At 33.5% G+C, this 22222-nt stretch overlaps 2 protein-coding genes across 3 annotated transcripts; both read right to left on the bottom strand.

The window, feature by feature from the left end:
• Window positions 1–7095: 7095 nt before the first annotated feature.
• On the bottom strand, window positions 7096–16207 carry LOC138129366 (uncharacterized). The gene is made up of 6 exons (XM_069045654.1): window positions 15407–16207; window positions 14848–15353; window positions 14233–14332; window positions 8280–8372; window positions 8078–8233; window positions 7096–8022 (listed from the first exon to the last, which is right to left on the bottom strand). Exons 1-6 carry the CDS (start codon window positions 15464–15466, stop codon window positions 7960–7962), a joined length of 978 nt encoding a protein of 325 aa, XP_068901755.1. The 5' UTR covers window positions 15467–16207; the 3' UTR covers window positions 7096–7959.
• A 3056-nt stretch (window positions 16208–19263) lies between these two features.
• On the bottom strand, window positions 19264–21671 carry LOC138129688 (uncharacterized). 2 transcript variants are annotated; one of them, XM_069045959.1, is made up of 6 exons: window positions 21497–21671; window positions 20955–21445; window positions 20147–20300; window positions 19927–20019; window positions 19725–19880; window positions 19264–19668 (listed from the first exon to the last, which is right to left on the bottom strand). In XM_069045959.1, the coding sequence occupies exons 1-6, from the start codon at window positions 21503–21505 to the stop codon at window positions 19606–19608; spliced, it is 966 nt and encodes a 321-aa protein (XP_068902060.1). In that variant the 5' UTR covers window positions 21506–21671; the 3' UTR covers window positions 19264–19605. The 2 variants fall into 2 exon arrangements, with proteins under 2 accessions (XP_068902060.1, XP_068902059.1); XM_069045958.1 differs by having other exon boundaries at window positions 19725–20019.
• Between the last annotated feature and the right edge of the window lie 551 nt (window positions 21672–22222).

The following is a 22222-nucleotide window of genomic DNA, read 5'->3' as shown; positions in this document are numbered from 1 at the left end:
TGTTGATGAAAAATTTCAGCCTTGACTCTATCAATTCTTGATAATCTCCATCATAAATTACATTTTCTTCCAAATCTGTATGATCTGTCATTTTTTGGATGAAAATTTTGCACATGTATATCTGAAATTTCACATGTTGCGTCGTATAAATAATTTGATATGCATGTGCTATAACTGTGAGAACCACCAAGTAAAACATCAAATTAAAGAAAACTATAAGAAACTTGGCCTGACTGGGGAACAGTAAGTGAAAAATATCTCGAACAAAAACCGTCTCTGTGGGATTATGGGAAACAACAAGAGTAGTAGCCCACGTCACACCCAGGATGGTGTTGATTACCACAAACATATTTATTCGTCTGGATTCTCTTGTGATTCTCTGTTTGGTTTCTTCACCGGCGGAATCGATTTCCCACAAATCGATCACTTCCATTGCTTGTTCTACCAAATGATTTTTAGACAAATGTATAACGATTGAGAATTCAGTCTAAAACAAAAATGTTAGGAATAGGTTGTGTCGTTTATGGACAAGTATTACGTAGCACATTTGCAAGAAAAGGGGTCCATAATTGATTAAGTTTGCTATGGTCGCTGCCAGAAAGAAAAAGTAGAGTTGAGCGACTAACAACGCCAAGTAGAAAATAAATGTTAACTTCAGTAAGAATTTAGCAAGTCTTGTCTGAAAAATGTCGCTGCCTAACACACGAACTAGTTTCAAGTAGTCGTCTAAAAAATGTTCATGATCTTTTGTACTTATATATTAATGAACTTACCATTTAAGAGGTCCTGATGCTGGTAATCCATAACTCTTGATTTCCAAACGAAAGGAATAAATCTGTACACCCAACCGTAATATTGTTAGAAATATAAGAAGCGAAAGAAATTCCGGAAGGAAATTGAACACATGTTTTGTATAGTGATCCCAGAACTCTACGTTTTGTGATAGACAATATCGTTAGGAAGTTATACAGCTTAACAAAGAAGCAAGTAATGGACGTAAATAAACAGATCTTTAAGGTTCGGTCTTTAGCCTGTAGGCTCTGGATTTAGAAAGAGGACAGACGCTAGTCTCTTTTGGACGAAGTGCTCCTCTTCTCACTAGGAGGCGTCAAATACTAATTCCTTCGTAACTAGTCCTGCCTATCATAAAACGTTAGAGTTCTGGGATCACTATGCAAGATTTTGACAATTTTAACAAAAAAGGCCCATTTAATGTGAAGTCGACAAAATTGTTAATTTAATTATTTATATGAAAATGTTTTAAAAATAAAGTAAATAAATTATTATTTTCCATGATCATGGGATTTTAGTGGTTTTTGCTCACTGAATATCGTTAGCAAAGATGGCGGTTGAATCACTAGTGAGCAAAGTGAATGTTGTGAGAGTTTGTGGATAGAGGACGCCAAATATGTTGTGCTGAAAGTTTTTTTAATTTTTTTAAAATGCTTTCTGAATATTGGTAACTAAAGCTTGTCTTATTTTTGACTTATTAAATTTGTAACCTGTTATTTAGATTTCAATTGACGAAAAAACGTGGAATTGCTTGGGATAAACTTCTGGGAAAATTCATGCTAAATGCATTGTGTGCTGGTATCACTGATTAAACTAAAATCAGTAAACAAAATCACAAACACGCAACGCCTAACAACATAACTTCTTTTGTTTCGAATTTTGTTGATCCACGTTTTGTCGTGAAAAACTGTTTTTCTACAATCGATGCAGAAAGTAGGTCTATGCGCTTGCATTTGACAACGCAAATTTGACGTTTTCCAAGGACTTTGTCGCTCCCGCGCGAAAAAATGTACAAAACACTCGCTCTTCGAAATTTTTGTTAAAATCAGATGTCCAGTGATTATTGTAACTAGTGACAACGAATAAACAGAAAGAATTGTTGTGTCAGTTTGTGTCGGTGTTGTAACGGTCCGAATAGGTTCGATAAATTAAGAATTTTAATTTTAAAATAATTTCAACGAAATATTTTAAATACCGTTCATTTGCGACGGAAATGTTGGTCAGTTGTAAATTTTATTGTTGCTTTGTTCACAAGAGTGGCACCACACTCCTCAAGTGAAATCTGCCAACCTTTCTTTGAAAATGCAGGTACGCGTCCGGGGCAAAACATAGCCCAAGGGGAACAAGTGTTCAGGGCAAAAGAAGCGTTGCAATAAATTTATTGTAATTACATGTTCGACAATTTGGGTGGTCCAGTTAAAATCAGGGGATAATTGAATTAATGAATTTGATGTGAGCAGGTTTCAAATTGAGAGAACAACAAAATTAATGTTCATTAGGTTAATTTACTTTTTTAGCATTCTCAAATTTGTGGCATATTTGTAATTAAAGGGCGAGAATTGCAAATTAAAAACAGAGCGCTTTATCGTAGAAAAGAACTAGAATCGTTTGCACTTTTAGTTAGAAAAGTAACAAAGCAAAGTAGAAAGGGAGTCGGTAGAAAACACAGAGGACCGGGTAACGGTAAAGCCAGGTAGTCGTAGAAATCAGACGTGTGAGTGAGAGAGAGAGAGAATGAAATTTACGAAGTAATTATTAATTAGAACGGTTTTGGGGAATCAAACCAATGTAGAACAATTTTTAGAAGTAGCAGATCAACGGAATTTAGTTGCATGACATGACAATTACGTAACAGCGTTTCAAGCCCAATTTAGGTTTCAAAATAAGGTTAATTTGTTTCATTGTAATTCTGTTTGTTTCATTGTAATTCTGTTTGTTTCATTTTAATTATGTTTGATTCATTTTAATTATGTTTGTTTCATTTTAATTCTGTTTGTCTCATTTTAATTATGTTTATTTCATTTTAATTATGTTTGATTCTTGATGCTGAGTTTTGTTATTGTATAGAGTCGGTAATTCAGTGTTCCTGTTAATTCTGTTTGTTCCATTTTTTAGATTGTGTTTGTTTCTTGATGTTGAGGTTTATTATTGTATAGAGTCAGTAATTTAGTGTTCTTTTTCAGAGTTCTAATCCAACAACAAATTATGTACATTCGGTCTGGTCCTAACAAAAGTCTAAATTTAAACATTTAAAATGATGGTGGAAAAACGGAAACTGTAATTTCAAAAGTTCTAGAGATATCGAAAGGGTATCGCGGTCGGCGTAAAGTAGAACCGAACTTTGGTCAAGTAGGGGTTGCGAAAGGGGGGTGCGCCAGAAATGATAAAACCGATTGCGGGACGGGAAACAAGGCTTTTTTGATTCACTCGGGGTTTGATCTCCAAAGTAGTCGGAGGTACGTTCAGTACTTCCGGCAGCCATTTTGTGACCACGTTCTTTACATTCACTAGGTAGATTATTTCTCTAATTCTTGTACATTATTTGTAGTTGCGATTTAATTAGTCAAACAGCATTTAGTTCTTTATCGTTCTAAAGTAAAGATTATATTATTTTCTTTGAGCTTTTGATGACCACGTGACTCGTTAGAATCTTATATTAATTTCTTTATCGCGAAGTATGTGATCTTCTTGCATTTACCGATTGGGGAAACGTGCTCTTGTCAAGGGGAACCAGTATGCAATTATTATAAAACATTTCCATTCATTACTTATGTCTTGGATTCTCGAGTTCGGGAAGCTACCGCCAGTGTCCGTCGCACTCAATAAGCTGTGGTCCGGCGTAAGAGCATAAAATTAGCCGCGTCACCCCCAAGGGGGCCAGTGCCCAAACTAGGCCAGCTGACACGTGAAGAGAGGTACCCTTTGGCCCTGTTAGAACCTTTTTTCCCTTTTATTTTCGACCACCGGATTAGACCGGGGTGATCTATGAGATTCCAGGGCATCGCGTCGGGTTCAATTTAATTGGAGAAACAAGTCAAATCTAAATCGGATCACATAGTTCGCATCTCAAACTCGTATAATGCTGTTCGCGCCAGAAACTCCTTTATTTGCCCAGCTTAGTCATTTATTCATGAGTCAGATCTCAATTCGAGGGGCGCGAGCCAAATCTCATTGGGTCAAATTTCCGCCAAATTCTGTTATAAAATTCATTTATTTATTTCTATCATTTGTTGGGACCAAACTTCACCACACTCGATTATTCGTTAAATAAAATTTAAGCGAAGTGTGCGCAATCGTTTTAATTTCATCTTTGAAAACCTTCCAAAGGTACGGCCTCTCGTTAGAGCCTAATTAAACAAAATGAAAAATAAAACACAATGTAGGATCCATAAATATTTCTTTTCTCATTATTTTTGTTTCGTATTTTTCCGCAAAATTTCATCCGAGGGAATGCGGCAACCAACAATACACCAAATGAGGAAAAAAAAAATCGAGGAAAAGTTAAGTCGAAAGGTTACAGTGTTCTTTGTGTTTTTACAAAAAACATTGCTCAAAAGCCTGTAGAAGGAAGGGAAACTGTTGAGGAAGCGTTTTCGTGTACACCTCCTGAAATTGTAAGTGCAGCAAAAGAACCAGAATGGATTACTTTTCAAAAACCGTAATTATTGTACCTTTAATGTCAATATTGTGAATAATTAGTTCCTGATTTTAAGAAGGTATTACATTGATTTGATCCAAAAAAATAATATGTAGTAGTCATAGTTGCGATTGTAGAAAAAATCTTTTGTGTGTTGCGAGCGCAAATGTACATTGTCGATTTCGAGATCTCTCAATCGACAATGTATCACTTTGCGCTCTTAATACACAAATAGCTATTTCCTGAGTTGCCTGTTGGCTAATTTTGTAGAAGTTATTTTTTCAGTGATTTTAACAGTCATGAAAAATAGTGATGCAGCTAGATGTACAGTTTACGTTAATACAGGCTGTCCCCAAAAAGGAAGACGAGTCCATAACTCCGTTATTTATCGGAAGATTTTAATTATCTGTATGCCAAATTAAATGGTTGTTAATAGGCTACAAAATGGCTTAATGAATTCAAGTATAGCCCAATGGGCTTCAAGGGTAAACTGTCAAAATATTTTTTTTCAATGGGATTACATATTTTTTTTTAATAATTCTGATAGAGATTTTTATTCTGAAAACAATAATGTATCACAAATATACACTTAAATACCAAAAATTCACAAAAAAAAATGTAAAAAAACGCTACTATCGTCTATGTTCCATTTTGCGCTAAACATTGGCGGCATATCTGCGCAATCCCACATGTTATTATTTGTAATTTGTTTTTCCAGCTACCTTAATTTGGTTATTACACTGTAACGCAGTGCATTTTGATAGCTTTTCGCTTGATGCTCGTCATTTGTTTCAAAAGTTAGTGTTATTTTTTTTTATGTGAAGTTATACTTGTGATACATTGTTGTTTTCAGAATTAAAATCTCTATCAGAATTACTAATAAAAAGTATGTAATCCCATTTGAAAAAAAATATTTTGACAGTTTACCCTTGAAGTCCATAGGGCTATACTTGATTTTATTAGGCCATTTTGTAGCCTATTAACAACCATTGAATTTGGTGTATAGATAATTAAAATCCTCTGATAAATAAGGGAGTTATGGACTCGTCTTTTTTTTTTGGGGACACTCTGTATAACGTCATTTTTTACTCTGTCATATTTTTGTCATTTTGATTTATTTACATTAAAAAATAGCGATTTGCGGCATAATAAAAAGGGGTAAGCAGCAGGCGAAAGCGATGATTTAAATACACTAACTGCAATTAACTCAAAATTCAAAAAGTGACAAAAAATGCTGCCCGAAATTTCGATTCCGCGACTCTATTTTATGATCATGAAAAAAATCAGATTCAACACGCATGAGCAAATGTGCATTTAATCACTTGTACGACTGGGCTCCTCGTCTTCGGCTCAGACGCCCAACTTCCCTACTCGTGATTAAATGCATTACTTTGCTCACTTGTATTAAAAATAGCTAATTTTCGTGTTCGATTCCCGAGATACATTACGTGAAAAATGGTATAATTAAATAGTATATAAATTTTGCAGTTTATATGCCTAACTTGACATCTGTCAAAGATAACCTCTAAATTCATGTTTTCATGAATCAAAAAGTGCTTTTTGTCTTCGCCTATTTTCAAGTCTCGGCTACGCCTCGACTAGAAAACCCAGACTCGGACAAAAAAGATGCACTTTTTCGGCCTTGATACACAAATAACTAAATTTACATTTTAACGTTTATTTCGCTGATCGGTTTGAATTTTCGTTTACGAATGTGAATACGAATATATGCGAATCTGAAATTAAGAACGTGTAAGAATTAAGATACACCCACGGCCATCCAAAAATAACTAAATCATTGGTTTCACACGAAAATCAAAAATACATGCTTATGTATTTCAAAAATTGTTATGGACCAACGCCAGTTAAAGTTAACTGTAGGTTAAAATCCTTCGTTATTTTAGTTACCTATTGTTATAACAATGTTTTCGTATATTTTAATCTGTAGTTAAATTTAACTCACGTTGGTGAAACCGGCCCTAAGAAATGTTAAAAAATGAATACTTACCCAATATGAGCAGAAATAAATATTTTTCAGTCCATACACTTATTTAATTTGTCTCTATTTATACGCATTAGGCAGAAACGTAACTAGAACACTATTCATTAATTTATTCAACTCCTTGAATTACATTATAAATGAATTTATTAATATTTTAAGCTAATGAAGCACGAATGTAATTAAGGCAGTTTAAATAAAACCCACTTTTGGTGAAAATAATTATTATCGTCATTATAAACAGGTATTTAGATCAAAAGTATTAGGAGTAAATTAAGGAAAAAACAACAACGAAAAGATAATTTTCTGTTTATGTATTAGTGCTTGCAATCTGGTAGCTAACTGCAGGAAAAGAAAAATAAATAAGTGAGTTTATGTTCGATTTTTTTTTGTGCTCCCTTGAAGATAAAATAGTGTATATACTTCAGAGCAGAAGATCTTTTTGTGCTTCGCCCAGTTGTCGACCTCAACTGCGTTTCGGTCTTCAATCTCTGGGCTTAGCACAAAAAGACACACTTCTACTCTTAATGATGTAATACTATTGCTTCACTAGAAACTGATGGTAGGGTAGGTAAAGTACTGTTAAATCATTTTATTCATTTATTCCGCAAATAATGTGGTTCAGGTGCTTTGTGTTTAATTGTTTCACATGATCTATTGTGCCATAACATTTTGACTTGAAAGATATTAATCATACAAATAAGTTGTATTAAACGTACAGAATAACATTTAAATTTATTAAAATCTAACATCAAATAACATTTTTAATTTACAATGCGAAAATTTCCGATAATAATGCGGAATCTGGAAAAGTGCCCCGAATGCTTGTAGCGTTTCCACGTTGAATGGCAAGGGAAATCCTCTCAAAAAGGAATTTCTTAGATTTTGAATCCCCTGATTCCGCGATAAGTCGGTCTCCGATGACATTAATGAAATCTATTGTAAGTGTTCATAAAAAAGAAAAATCAATTCGTAGAATGACCTATTCTTGTTGGACTGTCAAATTTGTAACATTTTAAAGTACGTTTCTAATCACCTATTGTGTAAAGTGCAACGCAAATGCATTATACAGGCTGGTATTGAAATGCGTGACCAAATTTTAACCACGAGCTACTGGCTTCATGTAGAACTCGGAAAAAATATTTAAAAAATTCTATGTCAAAAAATAAAATGATATGTATTTTTTGAGTTATAATTTTTTTTAATTGCTTTTAGTGTTCTACGTTGTCCCACAACTTCATAGGTAAAATTTCCGCACATTTTAAAAATACACCCTGTATATCATATTTTATAAAACGTACACCAATCCTTGTTTTTAAGCATAATTCCTAGAGGTTACTTCGCTGAGTGTGCACTTGGCACGAAAAGTGATTAGAAACGTACCTTTATTTTATTTAAACTTAAAGAAAAAATTGTAAATTATTACAAAAGATAATTGCTATTGCTATATCTTCTCATAATTAATAGTACATTCTCTTAAGACATTTTTGGAAAATCAGTGAACATTAATCACTAAAGATGCAATAGCCGATCAACGTTTTCCAATTTTTGTACTCAAGAAGACCGAAACTATTGAGTAGAGTGTCTTGACAATCTGAAAATTGAAACAAATGTCTAATCGATATATCCTCACCAAGAGTTGTACTCACAAACACAAGTAAAGTATTGTTTATGGTAAAACTGTCTGTAAATTTTAAGCTGATCGGTCTGGTCGTGTTGGTCAAAATTGTCAACAGAAGCTTTCTGTTTTTGATATTCCAGGTGTACCATTTTGGAATGGAAATACTCGCCAGCATTTTCTCGGACTGAAAAATAATTCTCCATCAAAGAAAACATTTTAGGGTGACTAACCTCGTCTTCTAAAAAGTGTCCAGCTGTTATCGAACTTGTGATGACCAAAAAGGCACCAACCGCCAACAGGTAACTGCTCCACGATATCGTATCCTATAACATATCCAGTCAAAAAACGGCAGAGAATATCGACATGTTTCGTCATTCAGGTTAATCTTATTAAAAATCAATCGACTTAGAATTTGCCAAACAGGTGGCTTTAGTAATATTAAGGTGGTTAACAGAAAGAGTCGGTTAAGAAAGAATTCAGAAAAAAAAAGAGTGTGTGCTTAAGACCGCACGACAGATGATGTTGTCAAATCTTCTCTACGATGACATATGTCAAAGTTAAGACAGTCAACTTTTTTTTTAAATAGTACACTATACATTTCTTAGCCTATTCTTGTAAAGCTTTTTTTTCTACATTTGAATGTGTAAAAAAAGTTGACACTTACATCAGAAAAAAATCGAGAAAAATAATAAAATATGATTTAATTTATTCGAAAGCGTTATTTTCTAAAAAGAGCTAGTAAGCCAAACATTTGTAAATTCGCATTATGTTGGTTCCCTGCATGTCACTATTTACAAGACAACCACGTAGCTAAAAAATAAAATGATTTGACGTTGTTTGTTTTCAAGCCTCGGTTACGCCTTGGCCAGAAAACTGAGACTTGGACGAAATACCAAATCCATACTGAATTTACTATGCTAAATTCGCGTTATGTTGGTTCCCTGCATCTCACTATTTTAAGAAAATATAAACGATAAAGACATGACAAATATTGTAAGTTTACAGATAAATGTAGGATTTAATACGTAATTCTCAATTATATGGCTTCAACAATTCATCTATTGAAAAAATTTGTGTAGCAAAATGTGAAGAGGAAAATGGACAAACTATCATAATACAGGGTATTGGTATTGCTATGAAAACTTGTGTTGTGTTCAATATCATCGTGAAGAAAATAAAACTTACACATCCAAACCTAACCTCACAAATTTTGCCAGAGTGTACCTCTAAAAGCTGACGTATTTGCAGTTTCTATTGAAAAATACAGATTTTTATGTTTATTTAAAAACAGCATTGAATTTAAATAATATTTTTCGTATCCCACCTCCACCCGGCGGCACGGCAATTTTGCCGGAGTACGTACACTATTACGGATAATACTATCAAGTAATAGTGCAGTGCTTATCAACATAATTACCGGCGTCTCGCCTCCACATTTTGACTTTTTTGTGTTTTATGTTCTGTGTCAATGTTAAGGAATTTCCTCACGATGTGACATGAGTATAATAATATACCTTTTTGAATTTCAACCACCAATGTGTTCTCTAAGTCCAAAATTTTTAAATTTTTAAAAAGAGATTGCGGTACTATTCCTGTTGCTGAAATTATAAATGGTAAAATCGAAATTTTTTCTAAACACCAAAGATTTCTCATAGCAACGGATAGTTCTAAATATTTATTAATTTTTGTATTATATGTTTGTGTTATATTGTGTGAATTTGGAACAGCTATATCTAAAAGATATGCTTGCTTTTGTTGTTTATTTAAAATAATAATGTCTGGTCTGTTATGCTGAATGTGAATGTCAGTTAAAACTGTGCGATCAAAATATAATTTGTAATTGTCATTTTCTAAACAACTTTCTGGTTTATAAATGTAATGTGGTTGTGTATCCTTTAATAAATTGAATTTAACTGCTAAATTCATGTGTATAATTTTTGCGAATATATCATGACGTTTTTTATATTCGCTTTGAGCCAAAATGGTGCAAGAAGAAATGATGTGTTCAATGGTTTCCCCTTCAGTACCGCAAATCCTACATTTATCGATGATCGATTGTAAACCGCATATGTGTTTTTTATAATTTCTTGTATTTATAACACGATCTTGTATTGCAAATATAAAACCCTCAGTCTCAGGATGAATATTTGATTTTTTAAGCCATGCATGAGAAGCTTGAATATTAATTTCTGGCTGTTCTAGCTCTTTAAAATATTGCCCATGTAAAGACTTTTGTTTTATATTTGCTATAGTGTCAGGTATATTTGGCTAAACAATATCTGAAATTACATTATCACTTAAATTTAAAGGTGTGTAACCTTTATCCGCTGAAACCAAAACATTAAAAAAGATGTTATCACGAGCTCTATTGAGGAAATAATTTTTTAGTGAAGCAATTTGATTGTGTTGCAGTATTTCTAGATTTGAAAAACCCCTACCACCGTTTTCGCGTGGTAAATTAAATTTTTCAATAGCAGATTTGGGATGATGTTTACTAAATTTGGTAAAAAGAACTCTGGTTTTAATGTTTATATTCTGTAAATTAGTTTTGGACCATTTTATAACACCAAAAGAATAGGTCAGCAATGGAACAGCATATGTATTAACTGCTTTAATTAAATTATTACCGTTTAATTTTGATTTTAAAATAGATTTAATTCTTAAATAAAATTGTTTTTCTAAATTTTCTTTTATAATTGAATGTTGAATATGATTTGATTGATTAATACCTAAATATTTATAAAATTCTTCTTTATTTAAATTTTTAATGATTTCTCCTTCTTTAGTTATATATTCTAAATTTTCGTAATGACCACGACATATTGATTGCGTTTTACACTTATCAATACCAAAACTCATGCCAATATCATTTGAGAAATTTTCAGTTATTGTTAGTAAAGATAAAATGTGATTCTTTTTAGATGCATAAAGTTTTATGTCATCCATATAAAGAAGGTGATTTAATTTGGATAGTGTGGTATTATTAACTCTAATATTGAAACCATATCCAGTGCTATTTAATAGATTTGTCAAAGGATTGATGGCTAGACAAAACCATAAAGAACTTAAAGAATCTCCTTGATAAATTCCCCGTTTAATTTGAATAGGCTCGGATTTTAATTTAGTATTGTTTATTGATAAATTTAAAGTAGTTTTCCAAAATGTCATAACATGGGATAAAAAGTTAATCAAATCCAAATTAATTTTATAAATTTTAAGAATTTTAATTAACCATGAATGTGGTACTGAATCATAGGCTTTTTTGTAGTCTATGAATGCGGTACAAATATTTCTATTATTTTTTCTAGCTTGTTCCATTATTACCGTATCTATTATGAGTTGTTCTTTACAACCAAAACACTCCTTAACACAACCTTTTTGTTCTTCATTAAGTATATTTAATTTTTGACAATGGTCGTAAATTATTACTTTAATGCAAGATGTCATAATTTTATAAATTGTAGGCAGACATGTGATTGGCCTATATTTTGATGGATTTTTAGTATCGGAATCTTTTGGTTTCAGATATGTTATACCATGGGCCAAAAACTCTGGAAATGTGTTAGGTTCCCTAATAAATCCGTTAAAGTGATCAAGTAAGCATTTATGAATACAAGTAAATTTTTTTAACCAAAAGTTATGAATTTGGTCACCTCCAGGGGATTTCCAATTATGTGAACTATTAATATTTTTAACTAAAATTTCAAGGCTAATTTGAATATGATGTGGATTATTACAATCTGGTATCTCATTTTCTAAATTAGGAATCCATTCTGCCTGATTATTAAATTGAATTTAATTTGACCATATGTTTGACCAGAATTCTTTAATTTCATTTATATTTGGTAGACCATTATTATTTTGAGTTTTATTATCTGCTAAATTTTTGTAAAACAACTTCTCATTATTTCTAAATAGTTTATTTTCAAATTTCCGTTGTTTATTATTTTTATATCTTTTTAATCGTTTAGAATAAATATTCAATTTTTGTAATAAAGTGTCTTTAATTTCTATTAAAATTAAATTAAAACTAAATTATATTCGTTATATTTTAAACAATGTATTCTGTTTTTATTTAAAATCGATTTAATACAGTTATTTAGATGATTAGAATTTATACCTTTTAAATATTGAGTTATTCTACCTAAATCTCGTCTGATATTGTTAATGCGTTTATTTAGTCTTCGTTCCCATTTTGGTAATTCTTTAGCTTTTATATTATTTGTCTGGTCAATTTCTTTTGAACCATTTAATCTGATAATTGTTAAAGCTCCACTATATATGATACTGTGTAATTTTTTAAAACTTGTCGTGTTATTTACAAATTTAGGTAGAATGAATTGATTTAAAATTTCAATCATTGCAAAGAATTTTTTGGAGCTTTGTTGTTTAGGTAATAGTGGTCTATTAAATGGTTCTATATGTTCAAATTCGTTCAGAGTTCTATTAAATTCATCTTCAATTTGTTCTTTAAAATTTTGATGGTAGTAAAAATTTTTATTAATAACATGTATATCATTATAACTCAAGTCTAAATTATGTATGTCTGTTTGTATGGTGTTTGGTGAATCGATAATTGGACAGAAAGAGTCATTATGATTAGATAAACTTTGTGGTTCAACAGAATTTTGGAGTAAATTATTAGAAACTTCATTATTGTCAGAATAATTAATTGACAATTCTAACTTTACATCATTTTTGATCTTTTCTAAAATTGCCGAAGTTTTTCTTCATAATGGCTCTCCTCTGGTCAGCTAAATTTTGAATAGTAACAGGAAACTGGGGGTACTTACTTTGGAACGCTTTAAATAAATCAAGCCTGTAAGTACTCACAACATCCTGTAGTTTCGTGATCCGAAAATATTCCCGTATAATGAAAATATTCATTTCCATAGTCCATTTTTTGCGTTTTCTAACTTCTGTAGCACCATTGGATTGCAGTGAAGCACTTGCAACAACATTTGGCGCGTTTTTATTAGAGAGCGAATTTATTGACATTTAGACAGTTGTCACGGCACTCTCTAATAATTTTCGTATCCCACCTCCACCCGGCGGCACGGCAATTTTGCCGGAGTACTATCGCGGCCAAAATACTTTGGTCGTCAATGTGACATAAATGACATTCAATTGTAAAGCAAACTTTAGGATGTTTAACCTTATTTTTTACTACTGTCAAAATTATTTTAATCTATCAGTGTCATTCGGATGGGGTAAATCCCAGCTGCAGAGGCAGGGTTCAAAAGCAAAAGATCAACGTGGTCGCGGTTTAGACAACCTTCAGAAGCAAGTAAGACGATTCTATATTTATCAAAAACTGAAGGTGCCATATTTTTGACAAGAATAATTTGAAATTGTCATGTATATTGACATTAATACTTGATTTACATTTGAAGTGTCAAAAAGTAACGACCAAAGTATTTTGGCCGCGATAGTACATACACTATTACGGATAATACTATCAAGTAATAGTGCAGTGCTTATCAACATAATTACCGGCGTCTCGCCTCCACATTTTGACTTTTTTGTGTTTTATGTTCTGTGTCAAAGTTAAGGAATTTCCTCACGATGTGACATGAGTATAATAATATATCTTTTTGAATTTCAACCATAATATTATTTATAAGTGTGTATTGATGAATGAATGGCCGCGTGATATGATTTCCGAAAATCTCTCTAGAGTGATTTCCGGAAATCAGTGTGTTGTGTGATGTCCATGGTGATTTACACTAAATCATCGTCTTATTGGTTGCTAAAGTAAAAATTAGAAAATTTGATTGGTTACAATTTTATGCATGCGATTTTCAAAAAAAGCCGGACATTTTGATTTCAGTAGCCAGCTTTTTTCGTAAATATAGTGTGGGTTGCATTTTAAATTACGTCAGGCAGTCAGGCTCGTTATCACTCGTGAAATATCCTGTATATATATACAGTTACTCCTGCAGCTCTGCACTGAGGTCAGTCAGGTCACAACACAACGTACAATGAAAATTTAAAATTCACAAGTGACGCACAGTTGATTGTTTTTCGCTCGCTCCGCTAAACTCGACTCCCGAGATTTTGGCTTGCCGTGAACGTGACGGGCTGCCAGATGCGAAAGTGATGCATGAAACTAGAATAATTAAATGTATGTGGTGCGCCTAAAGAAGTTTTCACTTCAATAAATTGAGGGAAATACTTTCTTACTTGTAAGAAGGAAAGAGCAAGACTTGTAACGATGACGATGGCGCCCAAAGTAAATGGCACTATGAGATTTTTCATTTGGACCAACGCATTATCTCTCCATCTGTAACAGAACAGCGTTATTTCAAATGGATAAATGTTGTAAAACGCTAAGAAAATATGAGGAAGACCGCTTGAAAAATGTAAATTTCAAAAAACAGATGAAAGCGTGAACATCAAGAAATAGAGAGGTTTCAAATGATGAATAATTAATAGTTATTTATTTAACGAGTTCGTGTGTAATTTGGGCTTTTTTGGCATGAGTGGACCAGTTTAAAACTCGAGTGAAACGAGAGTTTTAAAGGTCCACGAGTGCCAAAAAAGCGCAAATTACACAAGAACGAGTTGAATACAACGTTTTTTTGTTCGACGAGCCCCTCCAAAGGCTCCAAATGGCTGAAAATCTTTAAAATTAGCTTGACGTTTCATTTTGACAAGTTGTCAAATTCTTCAAAATCCGTTCACACAGGAGAAAATTCTCAAATTCTGACAATGTCGAACAAAAAAAGAAAATTAAACTACAAACATGAGAGACTATGAATTCAGATGACAATAATGCCATGGACAATTAATTATTACCGGATAAAGTCGCAATGTCTTTTGATTAAAGACTTGAGTCTCGACTCTATCAGCTGTTGATAATCTGCATTATAAATTAATGTCTCTTCAAAATCAGTACCATCGGTCATTGCTTGGATGAATGTTTCACACATGTATATCTGAAATTTCACATGTTGCGTGAAATAAATCATTTCATAACCATGTGCTGGCAGGACAGAAATTGCCAAATAAAGCGTTAAATTAAAGAAAATGACAAGAAACTCGGCCTGTCGAGGAAACAACAAATGAAAAATATGTCGAACAAAGACCGTCTCTGCAGGATTATGGGAAAGAATATGAATGGTAGCCCCCGTCACACCCAGGATGGTGATGATTGCCGCAAACATATTTATTCGTCTGGATTCTCTTGTGATTCTTTGTTTGGTTTCTTCACCGGCGGAATCGATCTCCCACAAATCGATGACTCCCATTATTTGTTCTATCATCCGATTTCTAGACAAAAGAATGGTGATTGCGAATTCGATCTTAAAAAGAAACTTTAGGAATGAATTGTGTCGTTTCTGGACAAGTATATTACGTAACACAATTGTAAGAAGAACGGTGCATGATTGATCAAGTTTGCTGTGCTCGCTGCCATAAAGAAGAAGTAAAGTTGAGCAACTAACAACGCCAAGTAGAAAAGAAATGTTAATTTCAGGACGAATTTACCAATTCTTGTTTGATAAATGTCGCTGCCCAACACACGAACTAGTTTCAAGTGGTCCTCTGAAAAATACTAATGAGGAAGTTGGCCAGTTATGTATTAATGAACTTACCATTTAGCAGGTTGTGATGCTGATAATCCATAAGTTTTAATTTTATTTTAACACGAGAAGAAATAAATATTTTTCAGTATATACACTCACTTAATTTGTTTCTATTTGAATGCACTTGGCAGACACTTGACTAGAACTAATTTATGGAACTCATTGAATTCCATTGTAAATGCAGTTATTAATATTTTAAGTTAATGATGTAGGCATGCAATTACAGCAGTTTGAATAATCACCAGTTTAAGTGAAAATCATTATCATTAAACATTATTTACAGGTAGATTAAAATAGTAACTAAAAGAACTTTATGAACAATATGAATTCGTTTTTTCTACACTAGAAATACGTATCATCAAGAATTCGCATCAGTGGTAAGCTGTCTATGACCAAACTGAGATGCCTCTTTGGCCGCTTATGAAAAAAAAAATGTTTTTTTTTTGTGGTCACAGAGAAAGCAAGGCAGGAAAGCGGAAATGAAGTTAAGCTGACTTTTTGTTGACAGCTTTTGAATACACGACAGTTTGTGATTAGTATTTGATGAATTTAAACGAGGTGGCAAAATCAAATTCTAGAGCCATCTGCGAACCTACATTCTTTTATAGACAGTCTGCATAAGTAATTGCGCCACAGTATATCGAAATTAACACTGAGTAACTTTCTCTGACATCTGTTGCATCAGTTTGTTTCAACTACTCCGCGAATCATTAACTCCTTTTCAACAACATCATCATTACGAAACTGTAGCAGATGTGGGTGTACAAGGTCAGTCCATTCTATAGCCGTAAAATCAGAGAAATTAAATAAAGCAAAAGTGTACAACAGTTTTCGCATATGAAAACCGATTGCGTAAAACAAAAATCCTTAAAACAAATATAATTTCTGAAAGAACTTGGGTTTTTGATTCTCGAGCGGTGGTGGAGCCAAATTGTTCAAGTTCACTCCATTTTTACCGCGATCGAAGGTAATACATTTTTGTCCAGCAATAACCAGTTTTGTGTGGCACTGATTTCACAGAGCGGATTATCTATTCATGATTTGTAAACGGAAACCTGAAAACACATGAGGTGTACAACATTATTTACTAAAGGTAAGGTGTGCTACGCCAGTGACGCAGAAAGAACAAAAATGTTGGGATAATATTAAATGTCAAGTTTGGTAGGAAGAAATGGTAAAATAAACAGGAGAAAGAATTACATCGAGAAAACTATGGAAACACGGAAGAAACCAAGAAAAAAGCCGTGCAAGAAAGGGATAGATAACTTGAGAGGGATATGTTTTTCATTTGTGAGTGAGAGGTGATAAGCAAAAGGCAGCGGGCAAGAAAGAGAGGGCATGTCGAAATCGCCGAAAGTAGAAAGAAGAAAGCAGCCAGAGAGAGAAAAAAGGTAGGACGTCAGAAGAAAGCACGAACCCATTTAGAAAGAGTTCCAGGATGTGAAGATCCTCAAGTAGGAGCGAAGAAGGAAATAATAGCAAGCAAATCGACAAGGAAATGAAAACCATGATTAGAAAGATAAGAGAGGATACAGCGGGAATAAGAGAGGAGAGTAAAGTAAGTACTAAGAAAGGAATTAGCGGCAGTGAGAGAGAAGATGAGAGGAAGAGAAGAAAAATGGCAGCCGGATTGGATGGAAAGGATGAAAATGATATAGGAAAAGATGGAACAAAGAGAAAAGAAGGAGAGGAAGAATGATATTATAATAACCGGAATGGGGGAAAAAGAGGAAATATAGAGATGGGAGTGGAAGAATAGTTAGAAGGGGAAACAGAGGTGAAAGTGAACGTAAAGGAAGCATTTAAAATAAACAAAGATAAGATGGTGCTGGTAAAAATAGAAAGTTGGGAGCAGAAGAAGAACATTATGCTAAATAAGAGTAAGTTGAATGAAAGAAAAGGTGAGAGGATGTATATAGATGACGATTTGACAAAAGAAGATACAGATAAACGGGGAATAGTTTATATGGGATGAGATGAAGAAACATTTTTAGAAGAAGGAGAGAAAAAGAGAAGACGAACCGGCGAGGAAAGGTATAAAAAGAAGGTAAATAAAAAGGTAGATGGACAAAGTAAACGGAAACCGGAAAAGAAGTACAAAGGGGAAAGTCGCTACCGAAAGAGTACAAATGAGAAGGTCGAGGGGCAAAAAGAGAAAAGAAAAAGGGAAGAGCTACCGGGGAAATAATAACAGGGGTGAAATTGGGGATTAAAGAAAAGCGACAAGAAAAGAGACAAGAAGAAGGATGCATGGAATGGAAAGTTCATATAGGCAATAAATGGTGGAAAATAATGATAACATACAATAAAGAGATAAAGACAACAAGAAGACGTGTCGAAGACGCAATGAAAGAAAACATGGAAGATTATATACTCTTGGAATGGATCGAAGAAAATGGATGGGAGGTATTGAACGGGAACAAACAAGGGGACGAAAAGAGGAATGGACCTATATAGGTAGCATGGGGAAACAGTGATAGATTGCGGAAAAGTGAACGAAAAAGCATGGCAAAAAGTAGATGAATTCAGAATAGGAGAGAGAGCAGATCCGGACAATATCGAGATAGCTTTGGGGAAGTGAGGGGGAGGAAAATAACAGAGAAGGAAAAGGGTGGGAGATAGGAATAAAATCTAGTCAGTATGGATTGGTTTTTATTGTTTTTCCTTATGAAAAACTATCGAGTATTTTTGCTTTAGCCTGAACGAAATTGGTATTTGTTGGAACGTACTGATTAACAAAAATATGGACCGAAATTGCTCGTGCAGAGATTACATTTCAATTTCACACTTCTGGTGAGATTTGGAAGTGCAGCGTTCGCATTTCAAAAGGGTTCTTTCTAGTTCATTTAAACTGAATTATTACAATGAAAAATGTGGTGAGAGAATTTAAGACACTGCATATCGTGTTCCTGTCGATGCAGAAAAACCGAGCGGCTGTAAATCGTGGAATAAATTGCCTCTGACTTCATCAAGCAATGAGTAACAATGGTAGTGGTACCTTTCCAGCAACAGGGTCAAAATGGCGCAAGCGAACGTCACATAAAAGAAGAGGGAATAAACCTGGAAGTTTTCGACGAAGAACATTCTCAGGAAACTTATTCCCGTTCCCGCAATGGCCATCCAAGCTGAAGCGATCAACACACCTGTCGCGCAAAATATCACCTGCGTCAGGACAAAAATAAACAGATGGTGTCTTCGTTTCTGGATTTTTGTGCACGTCACGGTCAGGTTTTTCACGAGTAGGAACCACTGTCGCCGTCTCAACACCATGACGGTGATCAAAGAGTGACCATTGTGGCTGTAAAGCACAAGGTCCATGATGACTCTTAGACACAGCTGCACTGTTGATAGTTTTCGGTAAATGTAACTGCGTTCGTATAAAACGTACATTACACCGACTGTGTAATCAACAAACAACAAATATGATTGCTTTGAATGAATATTTAATTGTAATTTCCTTCAGTCGAGTAAATAACTGCAAGGACCGTGGCTGGATAATACCGGAAACAAGTTTACAGAATGTTAGTCAATATGGGTCAGTCTGATTCAAGAGTTTTTTTTCCACTGAACCATGACGATTAGGAATGTGACAATTGAGTGAAAAAAAAACTGAAAAGAAATACTCAGTGTTTACTTTATTATAAAGAATTTCAATTTCAGAGTGTGGAGTTGCAATTTTGACAATTTGATAAAATGCTGACGATACGAGTGGGATAAGAGAAACAAGACGGTTTTACACATTTTCATGGCGAATTGCTTAAAACTATTTGCTATCAATTTTGCTGAAGTGGTTTTAAACTATAAATTTACATTTTAGTTTAGTTAACCTTAAAAAAGTGTAAATTGTCACAAGAGACAATTGCTGTTGCTATATCTTCTCACAATTATGTAATAGTACTATTGCAAAGTGCTCTCTCTTAAGATATTTGGAAAGTCAGTAAACATCTATCACTAAAGATTTAATAGCGAATCAATCTTTTCTAATTTTTGTACTCAAAAAGACTGAAAGTATTGAGTAGAGTGCCTTGGCAATCTGAAAATTGAAACAAAGATCGGATCAATGATATCCTCACCAAGAGTTATACTCACAAACACAAGTATGGTGTAGTTTATGGTAAAACTGTCTGTAAATTTTAAGTTGATCGGTCTGGTCGTGTTGGTCAAAATTGTCAAAAGAAGCTTTTTGTTTTTGATATTCCAGGTGTACCATTTTGGAATGGAAAAACTCGCCAACATTTTTTCCGACTGAAAAATAATTCTGCATCAAAATAAACATTTCACAGTGAATCACCTCGTCTTCTAAAGTGTGTCCAGCTGTTATCAGACTTGTGATGGTCAACAAAGCACAAACTGCCATCAGACAACTACGCCACGATATCGCATCCTACAATATAGATCTACTCAAGAAATTGACATGATTTGTAATCAAAAATCATTTGATTTAGAATTTGGGCTTTAATAATGTTAACGTGGTTAGCAGAAAGAGAACATTTAGAGAAGCAGTTTCTTACTTGTAGGAGGGAAAGAGCAAAACTTGTAGTGATGACGACGGCGCCCAAAGTAAATGGCACTATAAAATTTTTCATTTGGAGCAACGCATTATCTCTACATCTGTGACAGAACAGCGTTATTTGATAAAGAGCTAAGAAAACGTGAGGAAGGCCACTAAAAACATTTAAAAATCAAAAACTTGTCACAACACTAACAACAAGAAATAAAGAGTTTTCAGATGAAGAGAAATTAGAAGAAAAATAATTTCCAAATATATGTATACAGGGTGATTCTGAAATAAGTTTGGAAAAAATGTGGAGTATCCTTGACACAAATTAATTCTGCGTAAATGATTTTTGGAGGTGAAATCAAAAGAATAGAAACTACCCTATATCCTTGTATTTTCAACGCCTATGAATAGGAAAAATTTGTCCGAATTTGTTCACTTCATTAGCAACCACTGTTACATCAATTTCACAATAAATTTGTAGGTGCAAGCATACTGCTTTGTAAATGTTTATATGGAATTATTGGAATTCATCGAGAGGAGTAATGTTACGTTTGTGATTGACGAGCACATTTTACCTTTGATTATTATTGTTGCTAAACTACTAAGATAATCAGGTAATCACTTTTAACTCAGCAGCGTACTAGCAATTCTGACCAAATTTTCAATCATTTGTATCTCGAAAACGAAAAATCTTTTATAAGATTTTTTTTTTGTCTATGACATATTCTCATCATCACCAATTACGGGTTTTTTTCCAAACTTATTTCAGAATCACCCTGTATTAAGATTACGAATTGAGATTATAAAAATGTCATTACCGGATAAAGTCACAATGTCTGTTGATGAGAAATTTCAGCCTTGACTCTGTCGACTCTTGATAATCTCCATCATAAAGTAAAATTTCTTCCAAATCTGTACGATCTGTCATTTTTTGGATGAATGTTTTGCACATGTATATCTGAAATTTCACATGTTGCGTCGTATAAATAACTTGATATGGATGTGCCATTGTCGCGAGAACCGCCAAATAAAACATCAAATTAAAGAAAACGGTATGAAACTTGGCCTGACTAGGGAACAGTAAGTGAAAAATATCTCGAACAAAAACCGTCTCGGTGGGATTATGGGAAACAACAACAACAGCCAGGATGGTGTTGATTGCCACAAACATATTTATTCGTCTGGATTCTTTTGTGATTCTCTGTTTGGTTTCTTCACCGGCGGAATCGATCTTCCACAAATCGATCACTTCCATTGCTTGTTCTACCAAATGATTTTTAGACAAATGTACGACGATTGAGAATTCAGTCTAAAACAAAAACGTTAGGAATAAGTTGTGTTGGTTCTGGCCAACTATTACGTAACACATTTGCAAGAAGAACGGTGCATGATCGATTAAGTTTGCTGTGCTCGCTGCCAGAAAGAAGAAGTAGAGTTGAGCGACTAACAATGCCAAGTAGAAAATAAATGTTAACTTCAGTAGGAATTTACCAAGTCTTGTCTGAAAAATGTCGCTGCCCAACACACGAACTAATTTCAAGTGGTCCTCTGAAAAATACTAATGAGGAAGTTGGCCAGTTATGTATTAATGAACATACCGTTTACGAGGTTGTGATGCTGATACACTCATTTAATTTTTTTCGATTTGAATGCACTTGGCAGATACTTGACTAGAACTAATTTATTTAACTCGTTGAATTCCATTGTAAATGCATTTATTAATATTTTAAGTTAATGTAGGCATGTACAGTCGTTGACCAAAATCAAATAGGACAAAGTGTTACCTTAGACAGTTTCACAATTCAAAGATTTGTGTAGTGTAACTGGGACGTATGTGTCTCAGATTACAACTTGATTTGACTTGACGATTGATCTACAAAAAGTGAGGTTGTGTTTTTTTTTTACTTGTCACTTTGTCACTGTCACTATGTTCGATTAAATAATTGTGAGTTTTTGAAAACTGTCGGTAAACTTGTTCATTTGTATTTGGTTCTCTAAAGTAGGAAAACATGGATTTACGATTGTAATTAAAACGTCTTATTCTCAAATTTATACCAATGAATAAACTAAAATAAATGCCAACAGA

This window comes from Tenebrio molitor, chromosome 4 (genome assembly GCF_963966145.1).
Source record: "Tenebrio molitor chromosome 4, icTenMoli1.1, whole genome shotgun sequence".
In the NCBI taxonomy this organism is placed as follows: domain Eukaryota; kingdom Metazoa; phylum Arthropoda; class Insecta; order Coleoptera; family Tenebrionidae; genus Tenebrio; species Tenebrio molitor.
This window is presented reverse-complemented; position numbering and strand designations above follow the sequence as displayed.

Excerpts from the sequence above, each read along its gene's own strand:
- LOC138129366 (XM_069045654.1), bottom strand. The coding sequence starts at position 15,466 with ATGGCAGCGAGCACAGCAAACTTGATCAATCATGCACCGTTCTTCTTA. Across the intron at positions 14,333-14,847 it reads AGACATTGCGACTTTATCCG|ATGGAGAGATAATGCGTTGG; the intron begins GTAATAATTAAT and ends GTTCTGTTACAG. Across the intron at positions 8,234-8,279 it reads GACACTTTTTAGAAGACGAG|TCCGAGAAAATGCTGGCGAG; the intron begins GTTAGTCACCCT and ends ATTATTTTTCAG.
- LOC138129688 (XM_069045958.1), bottom strand. Across the intron at positions 20,301-20,954 it reads AGACATTGTGACTTTATCCG|TGGCCTTCCTCACGTTTTCT; the intron begins GTAATGACATTT and ends AAATGTTTTTAG. Across the intron at positions 19,669-19,724 it reads ACTACACCATACTTGTGTTT|ATTGCCAAGGCACTCTACTC; the intron begins GTGAGTATAACT and ends TTCAATTTTCAG.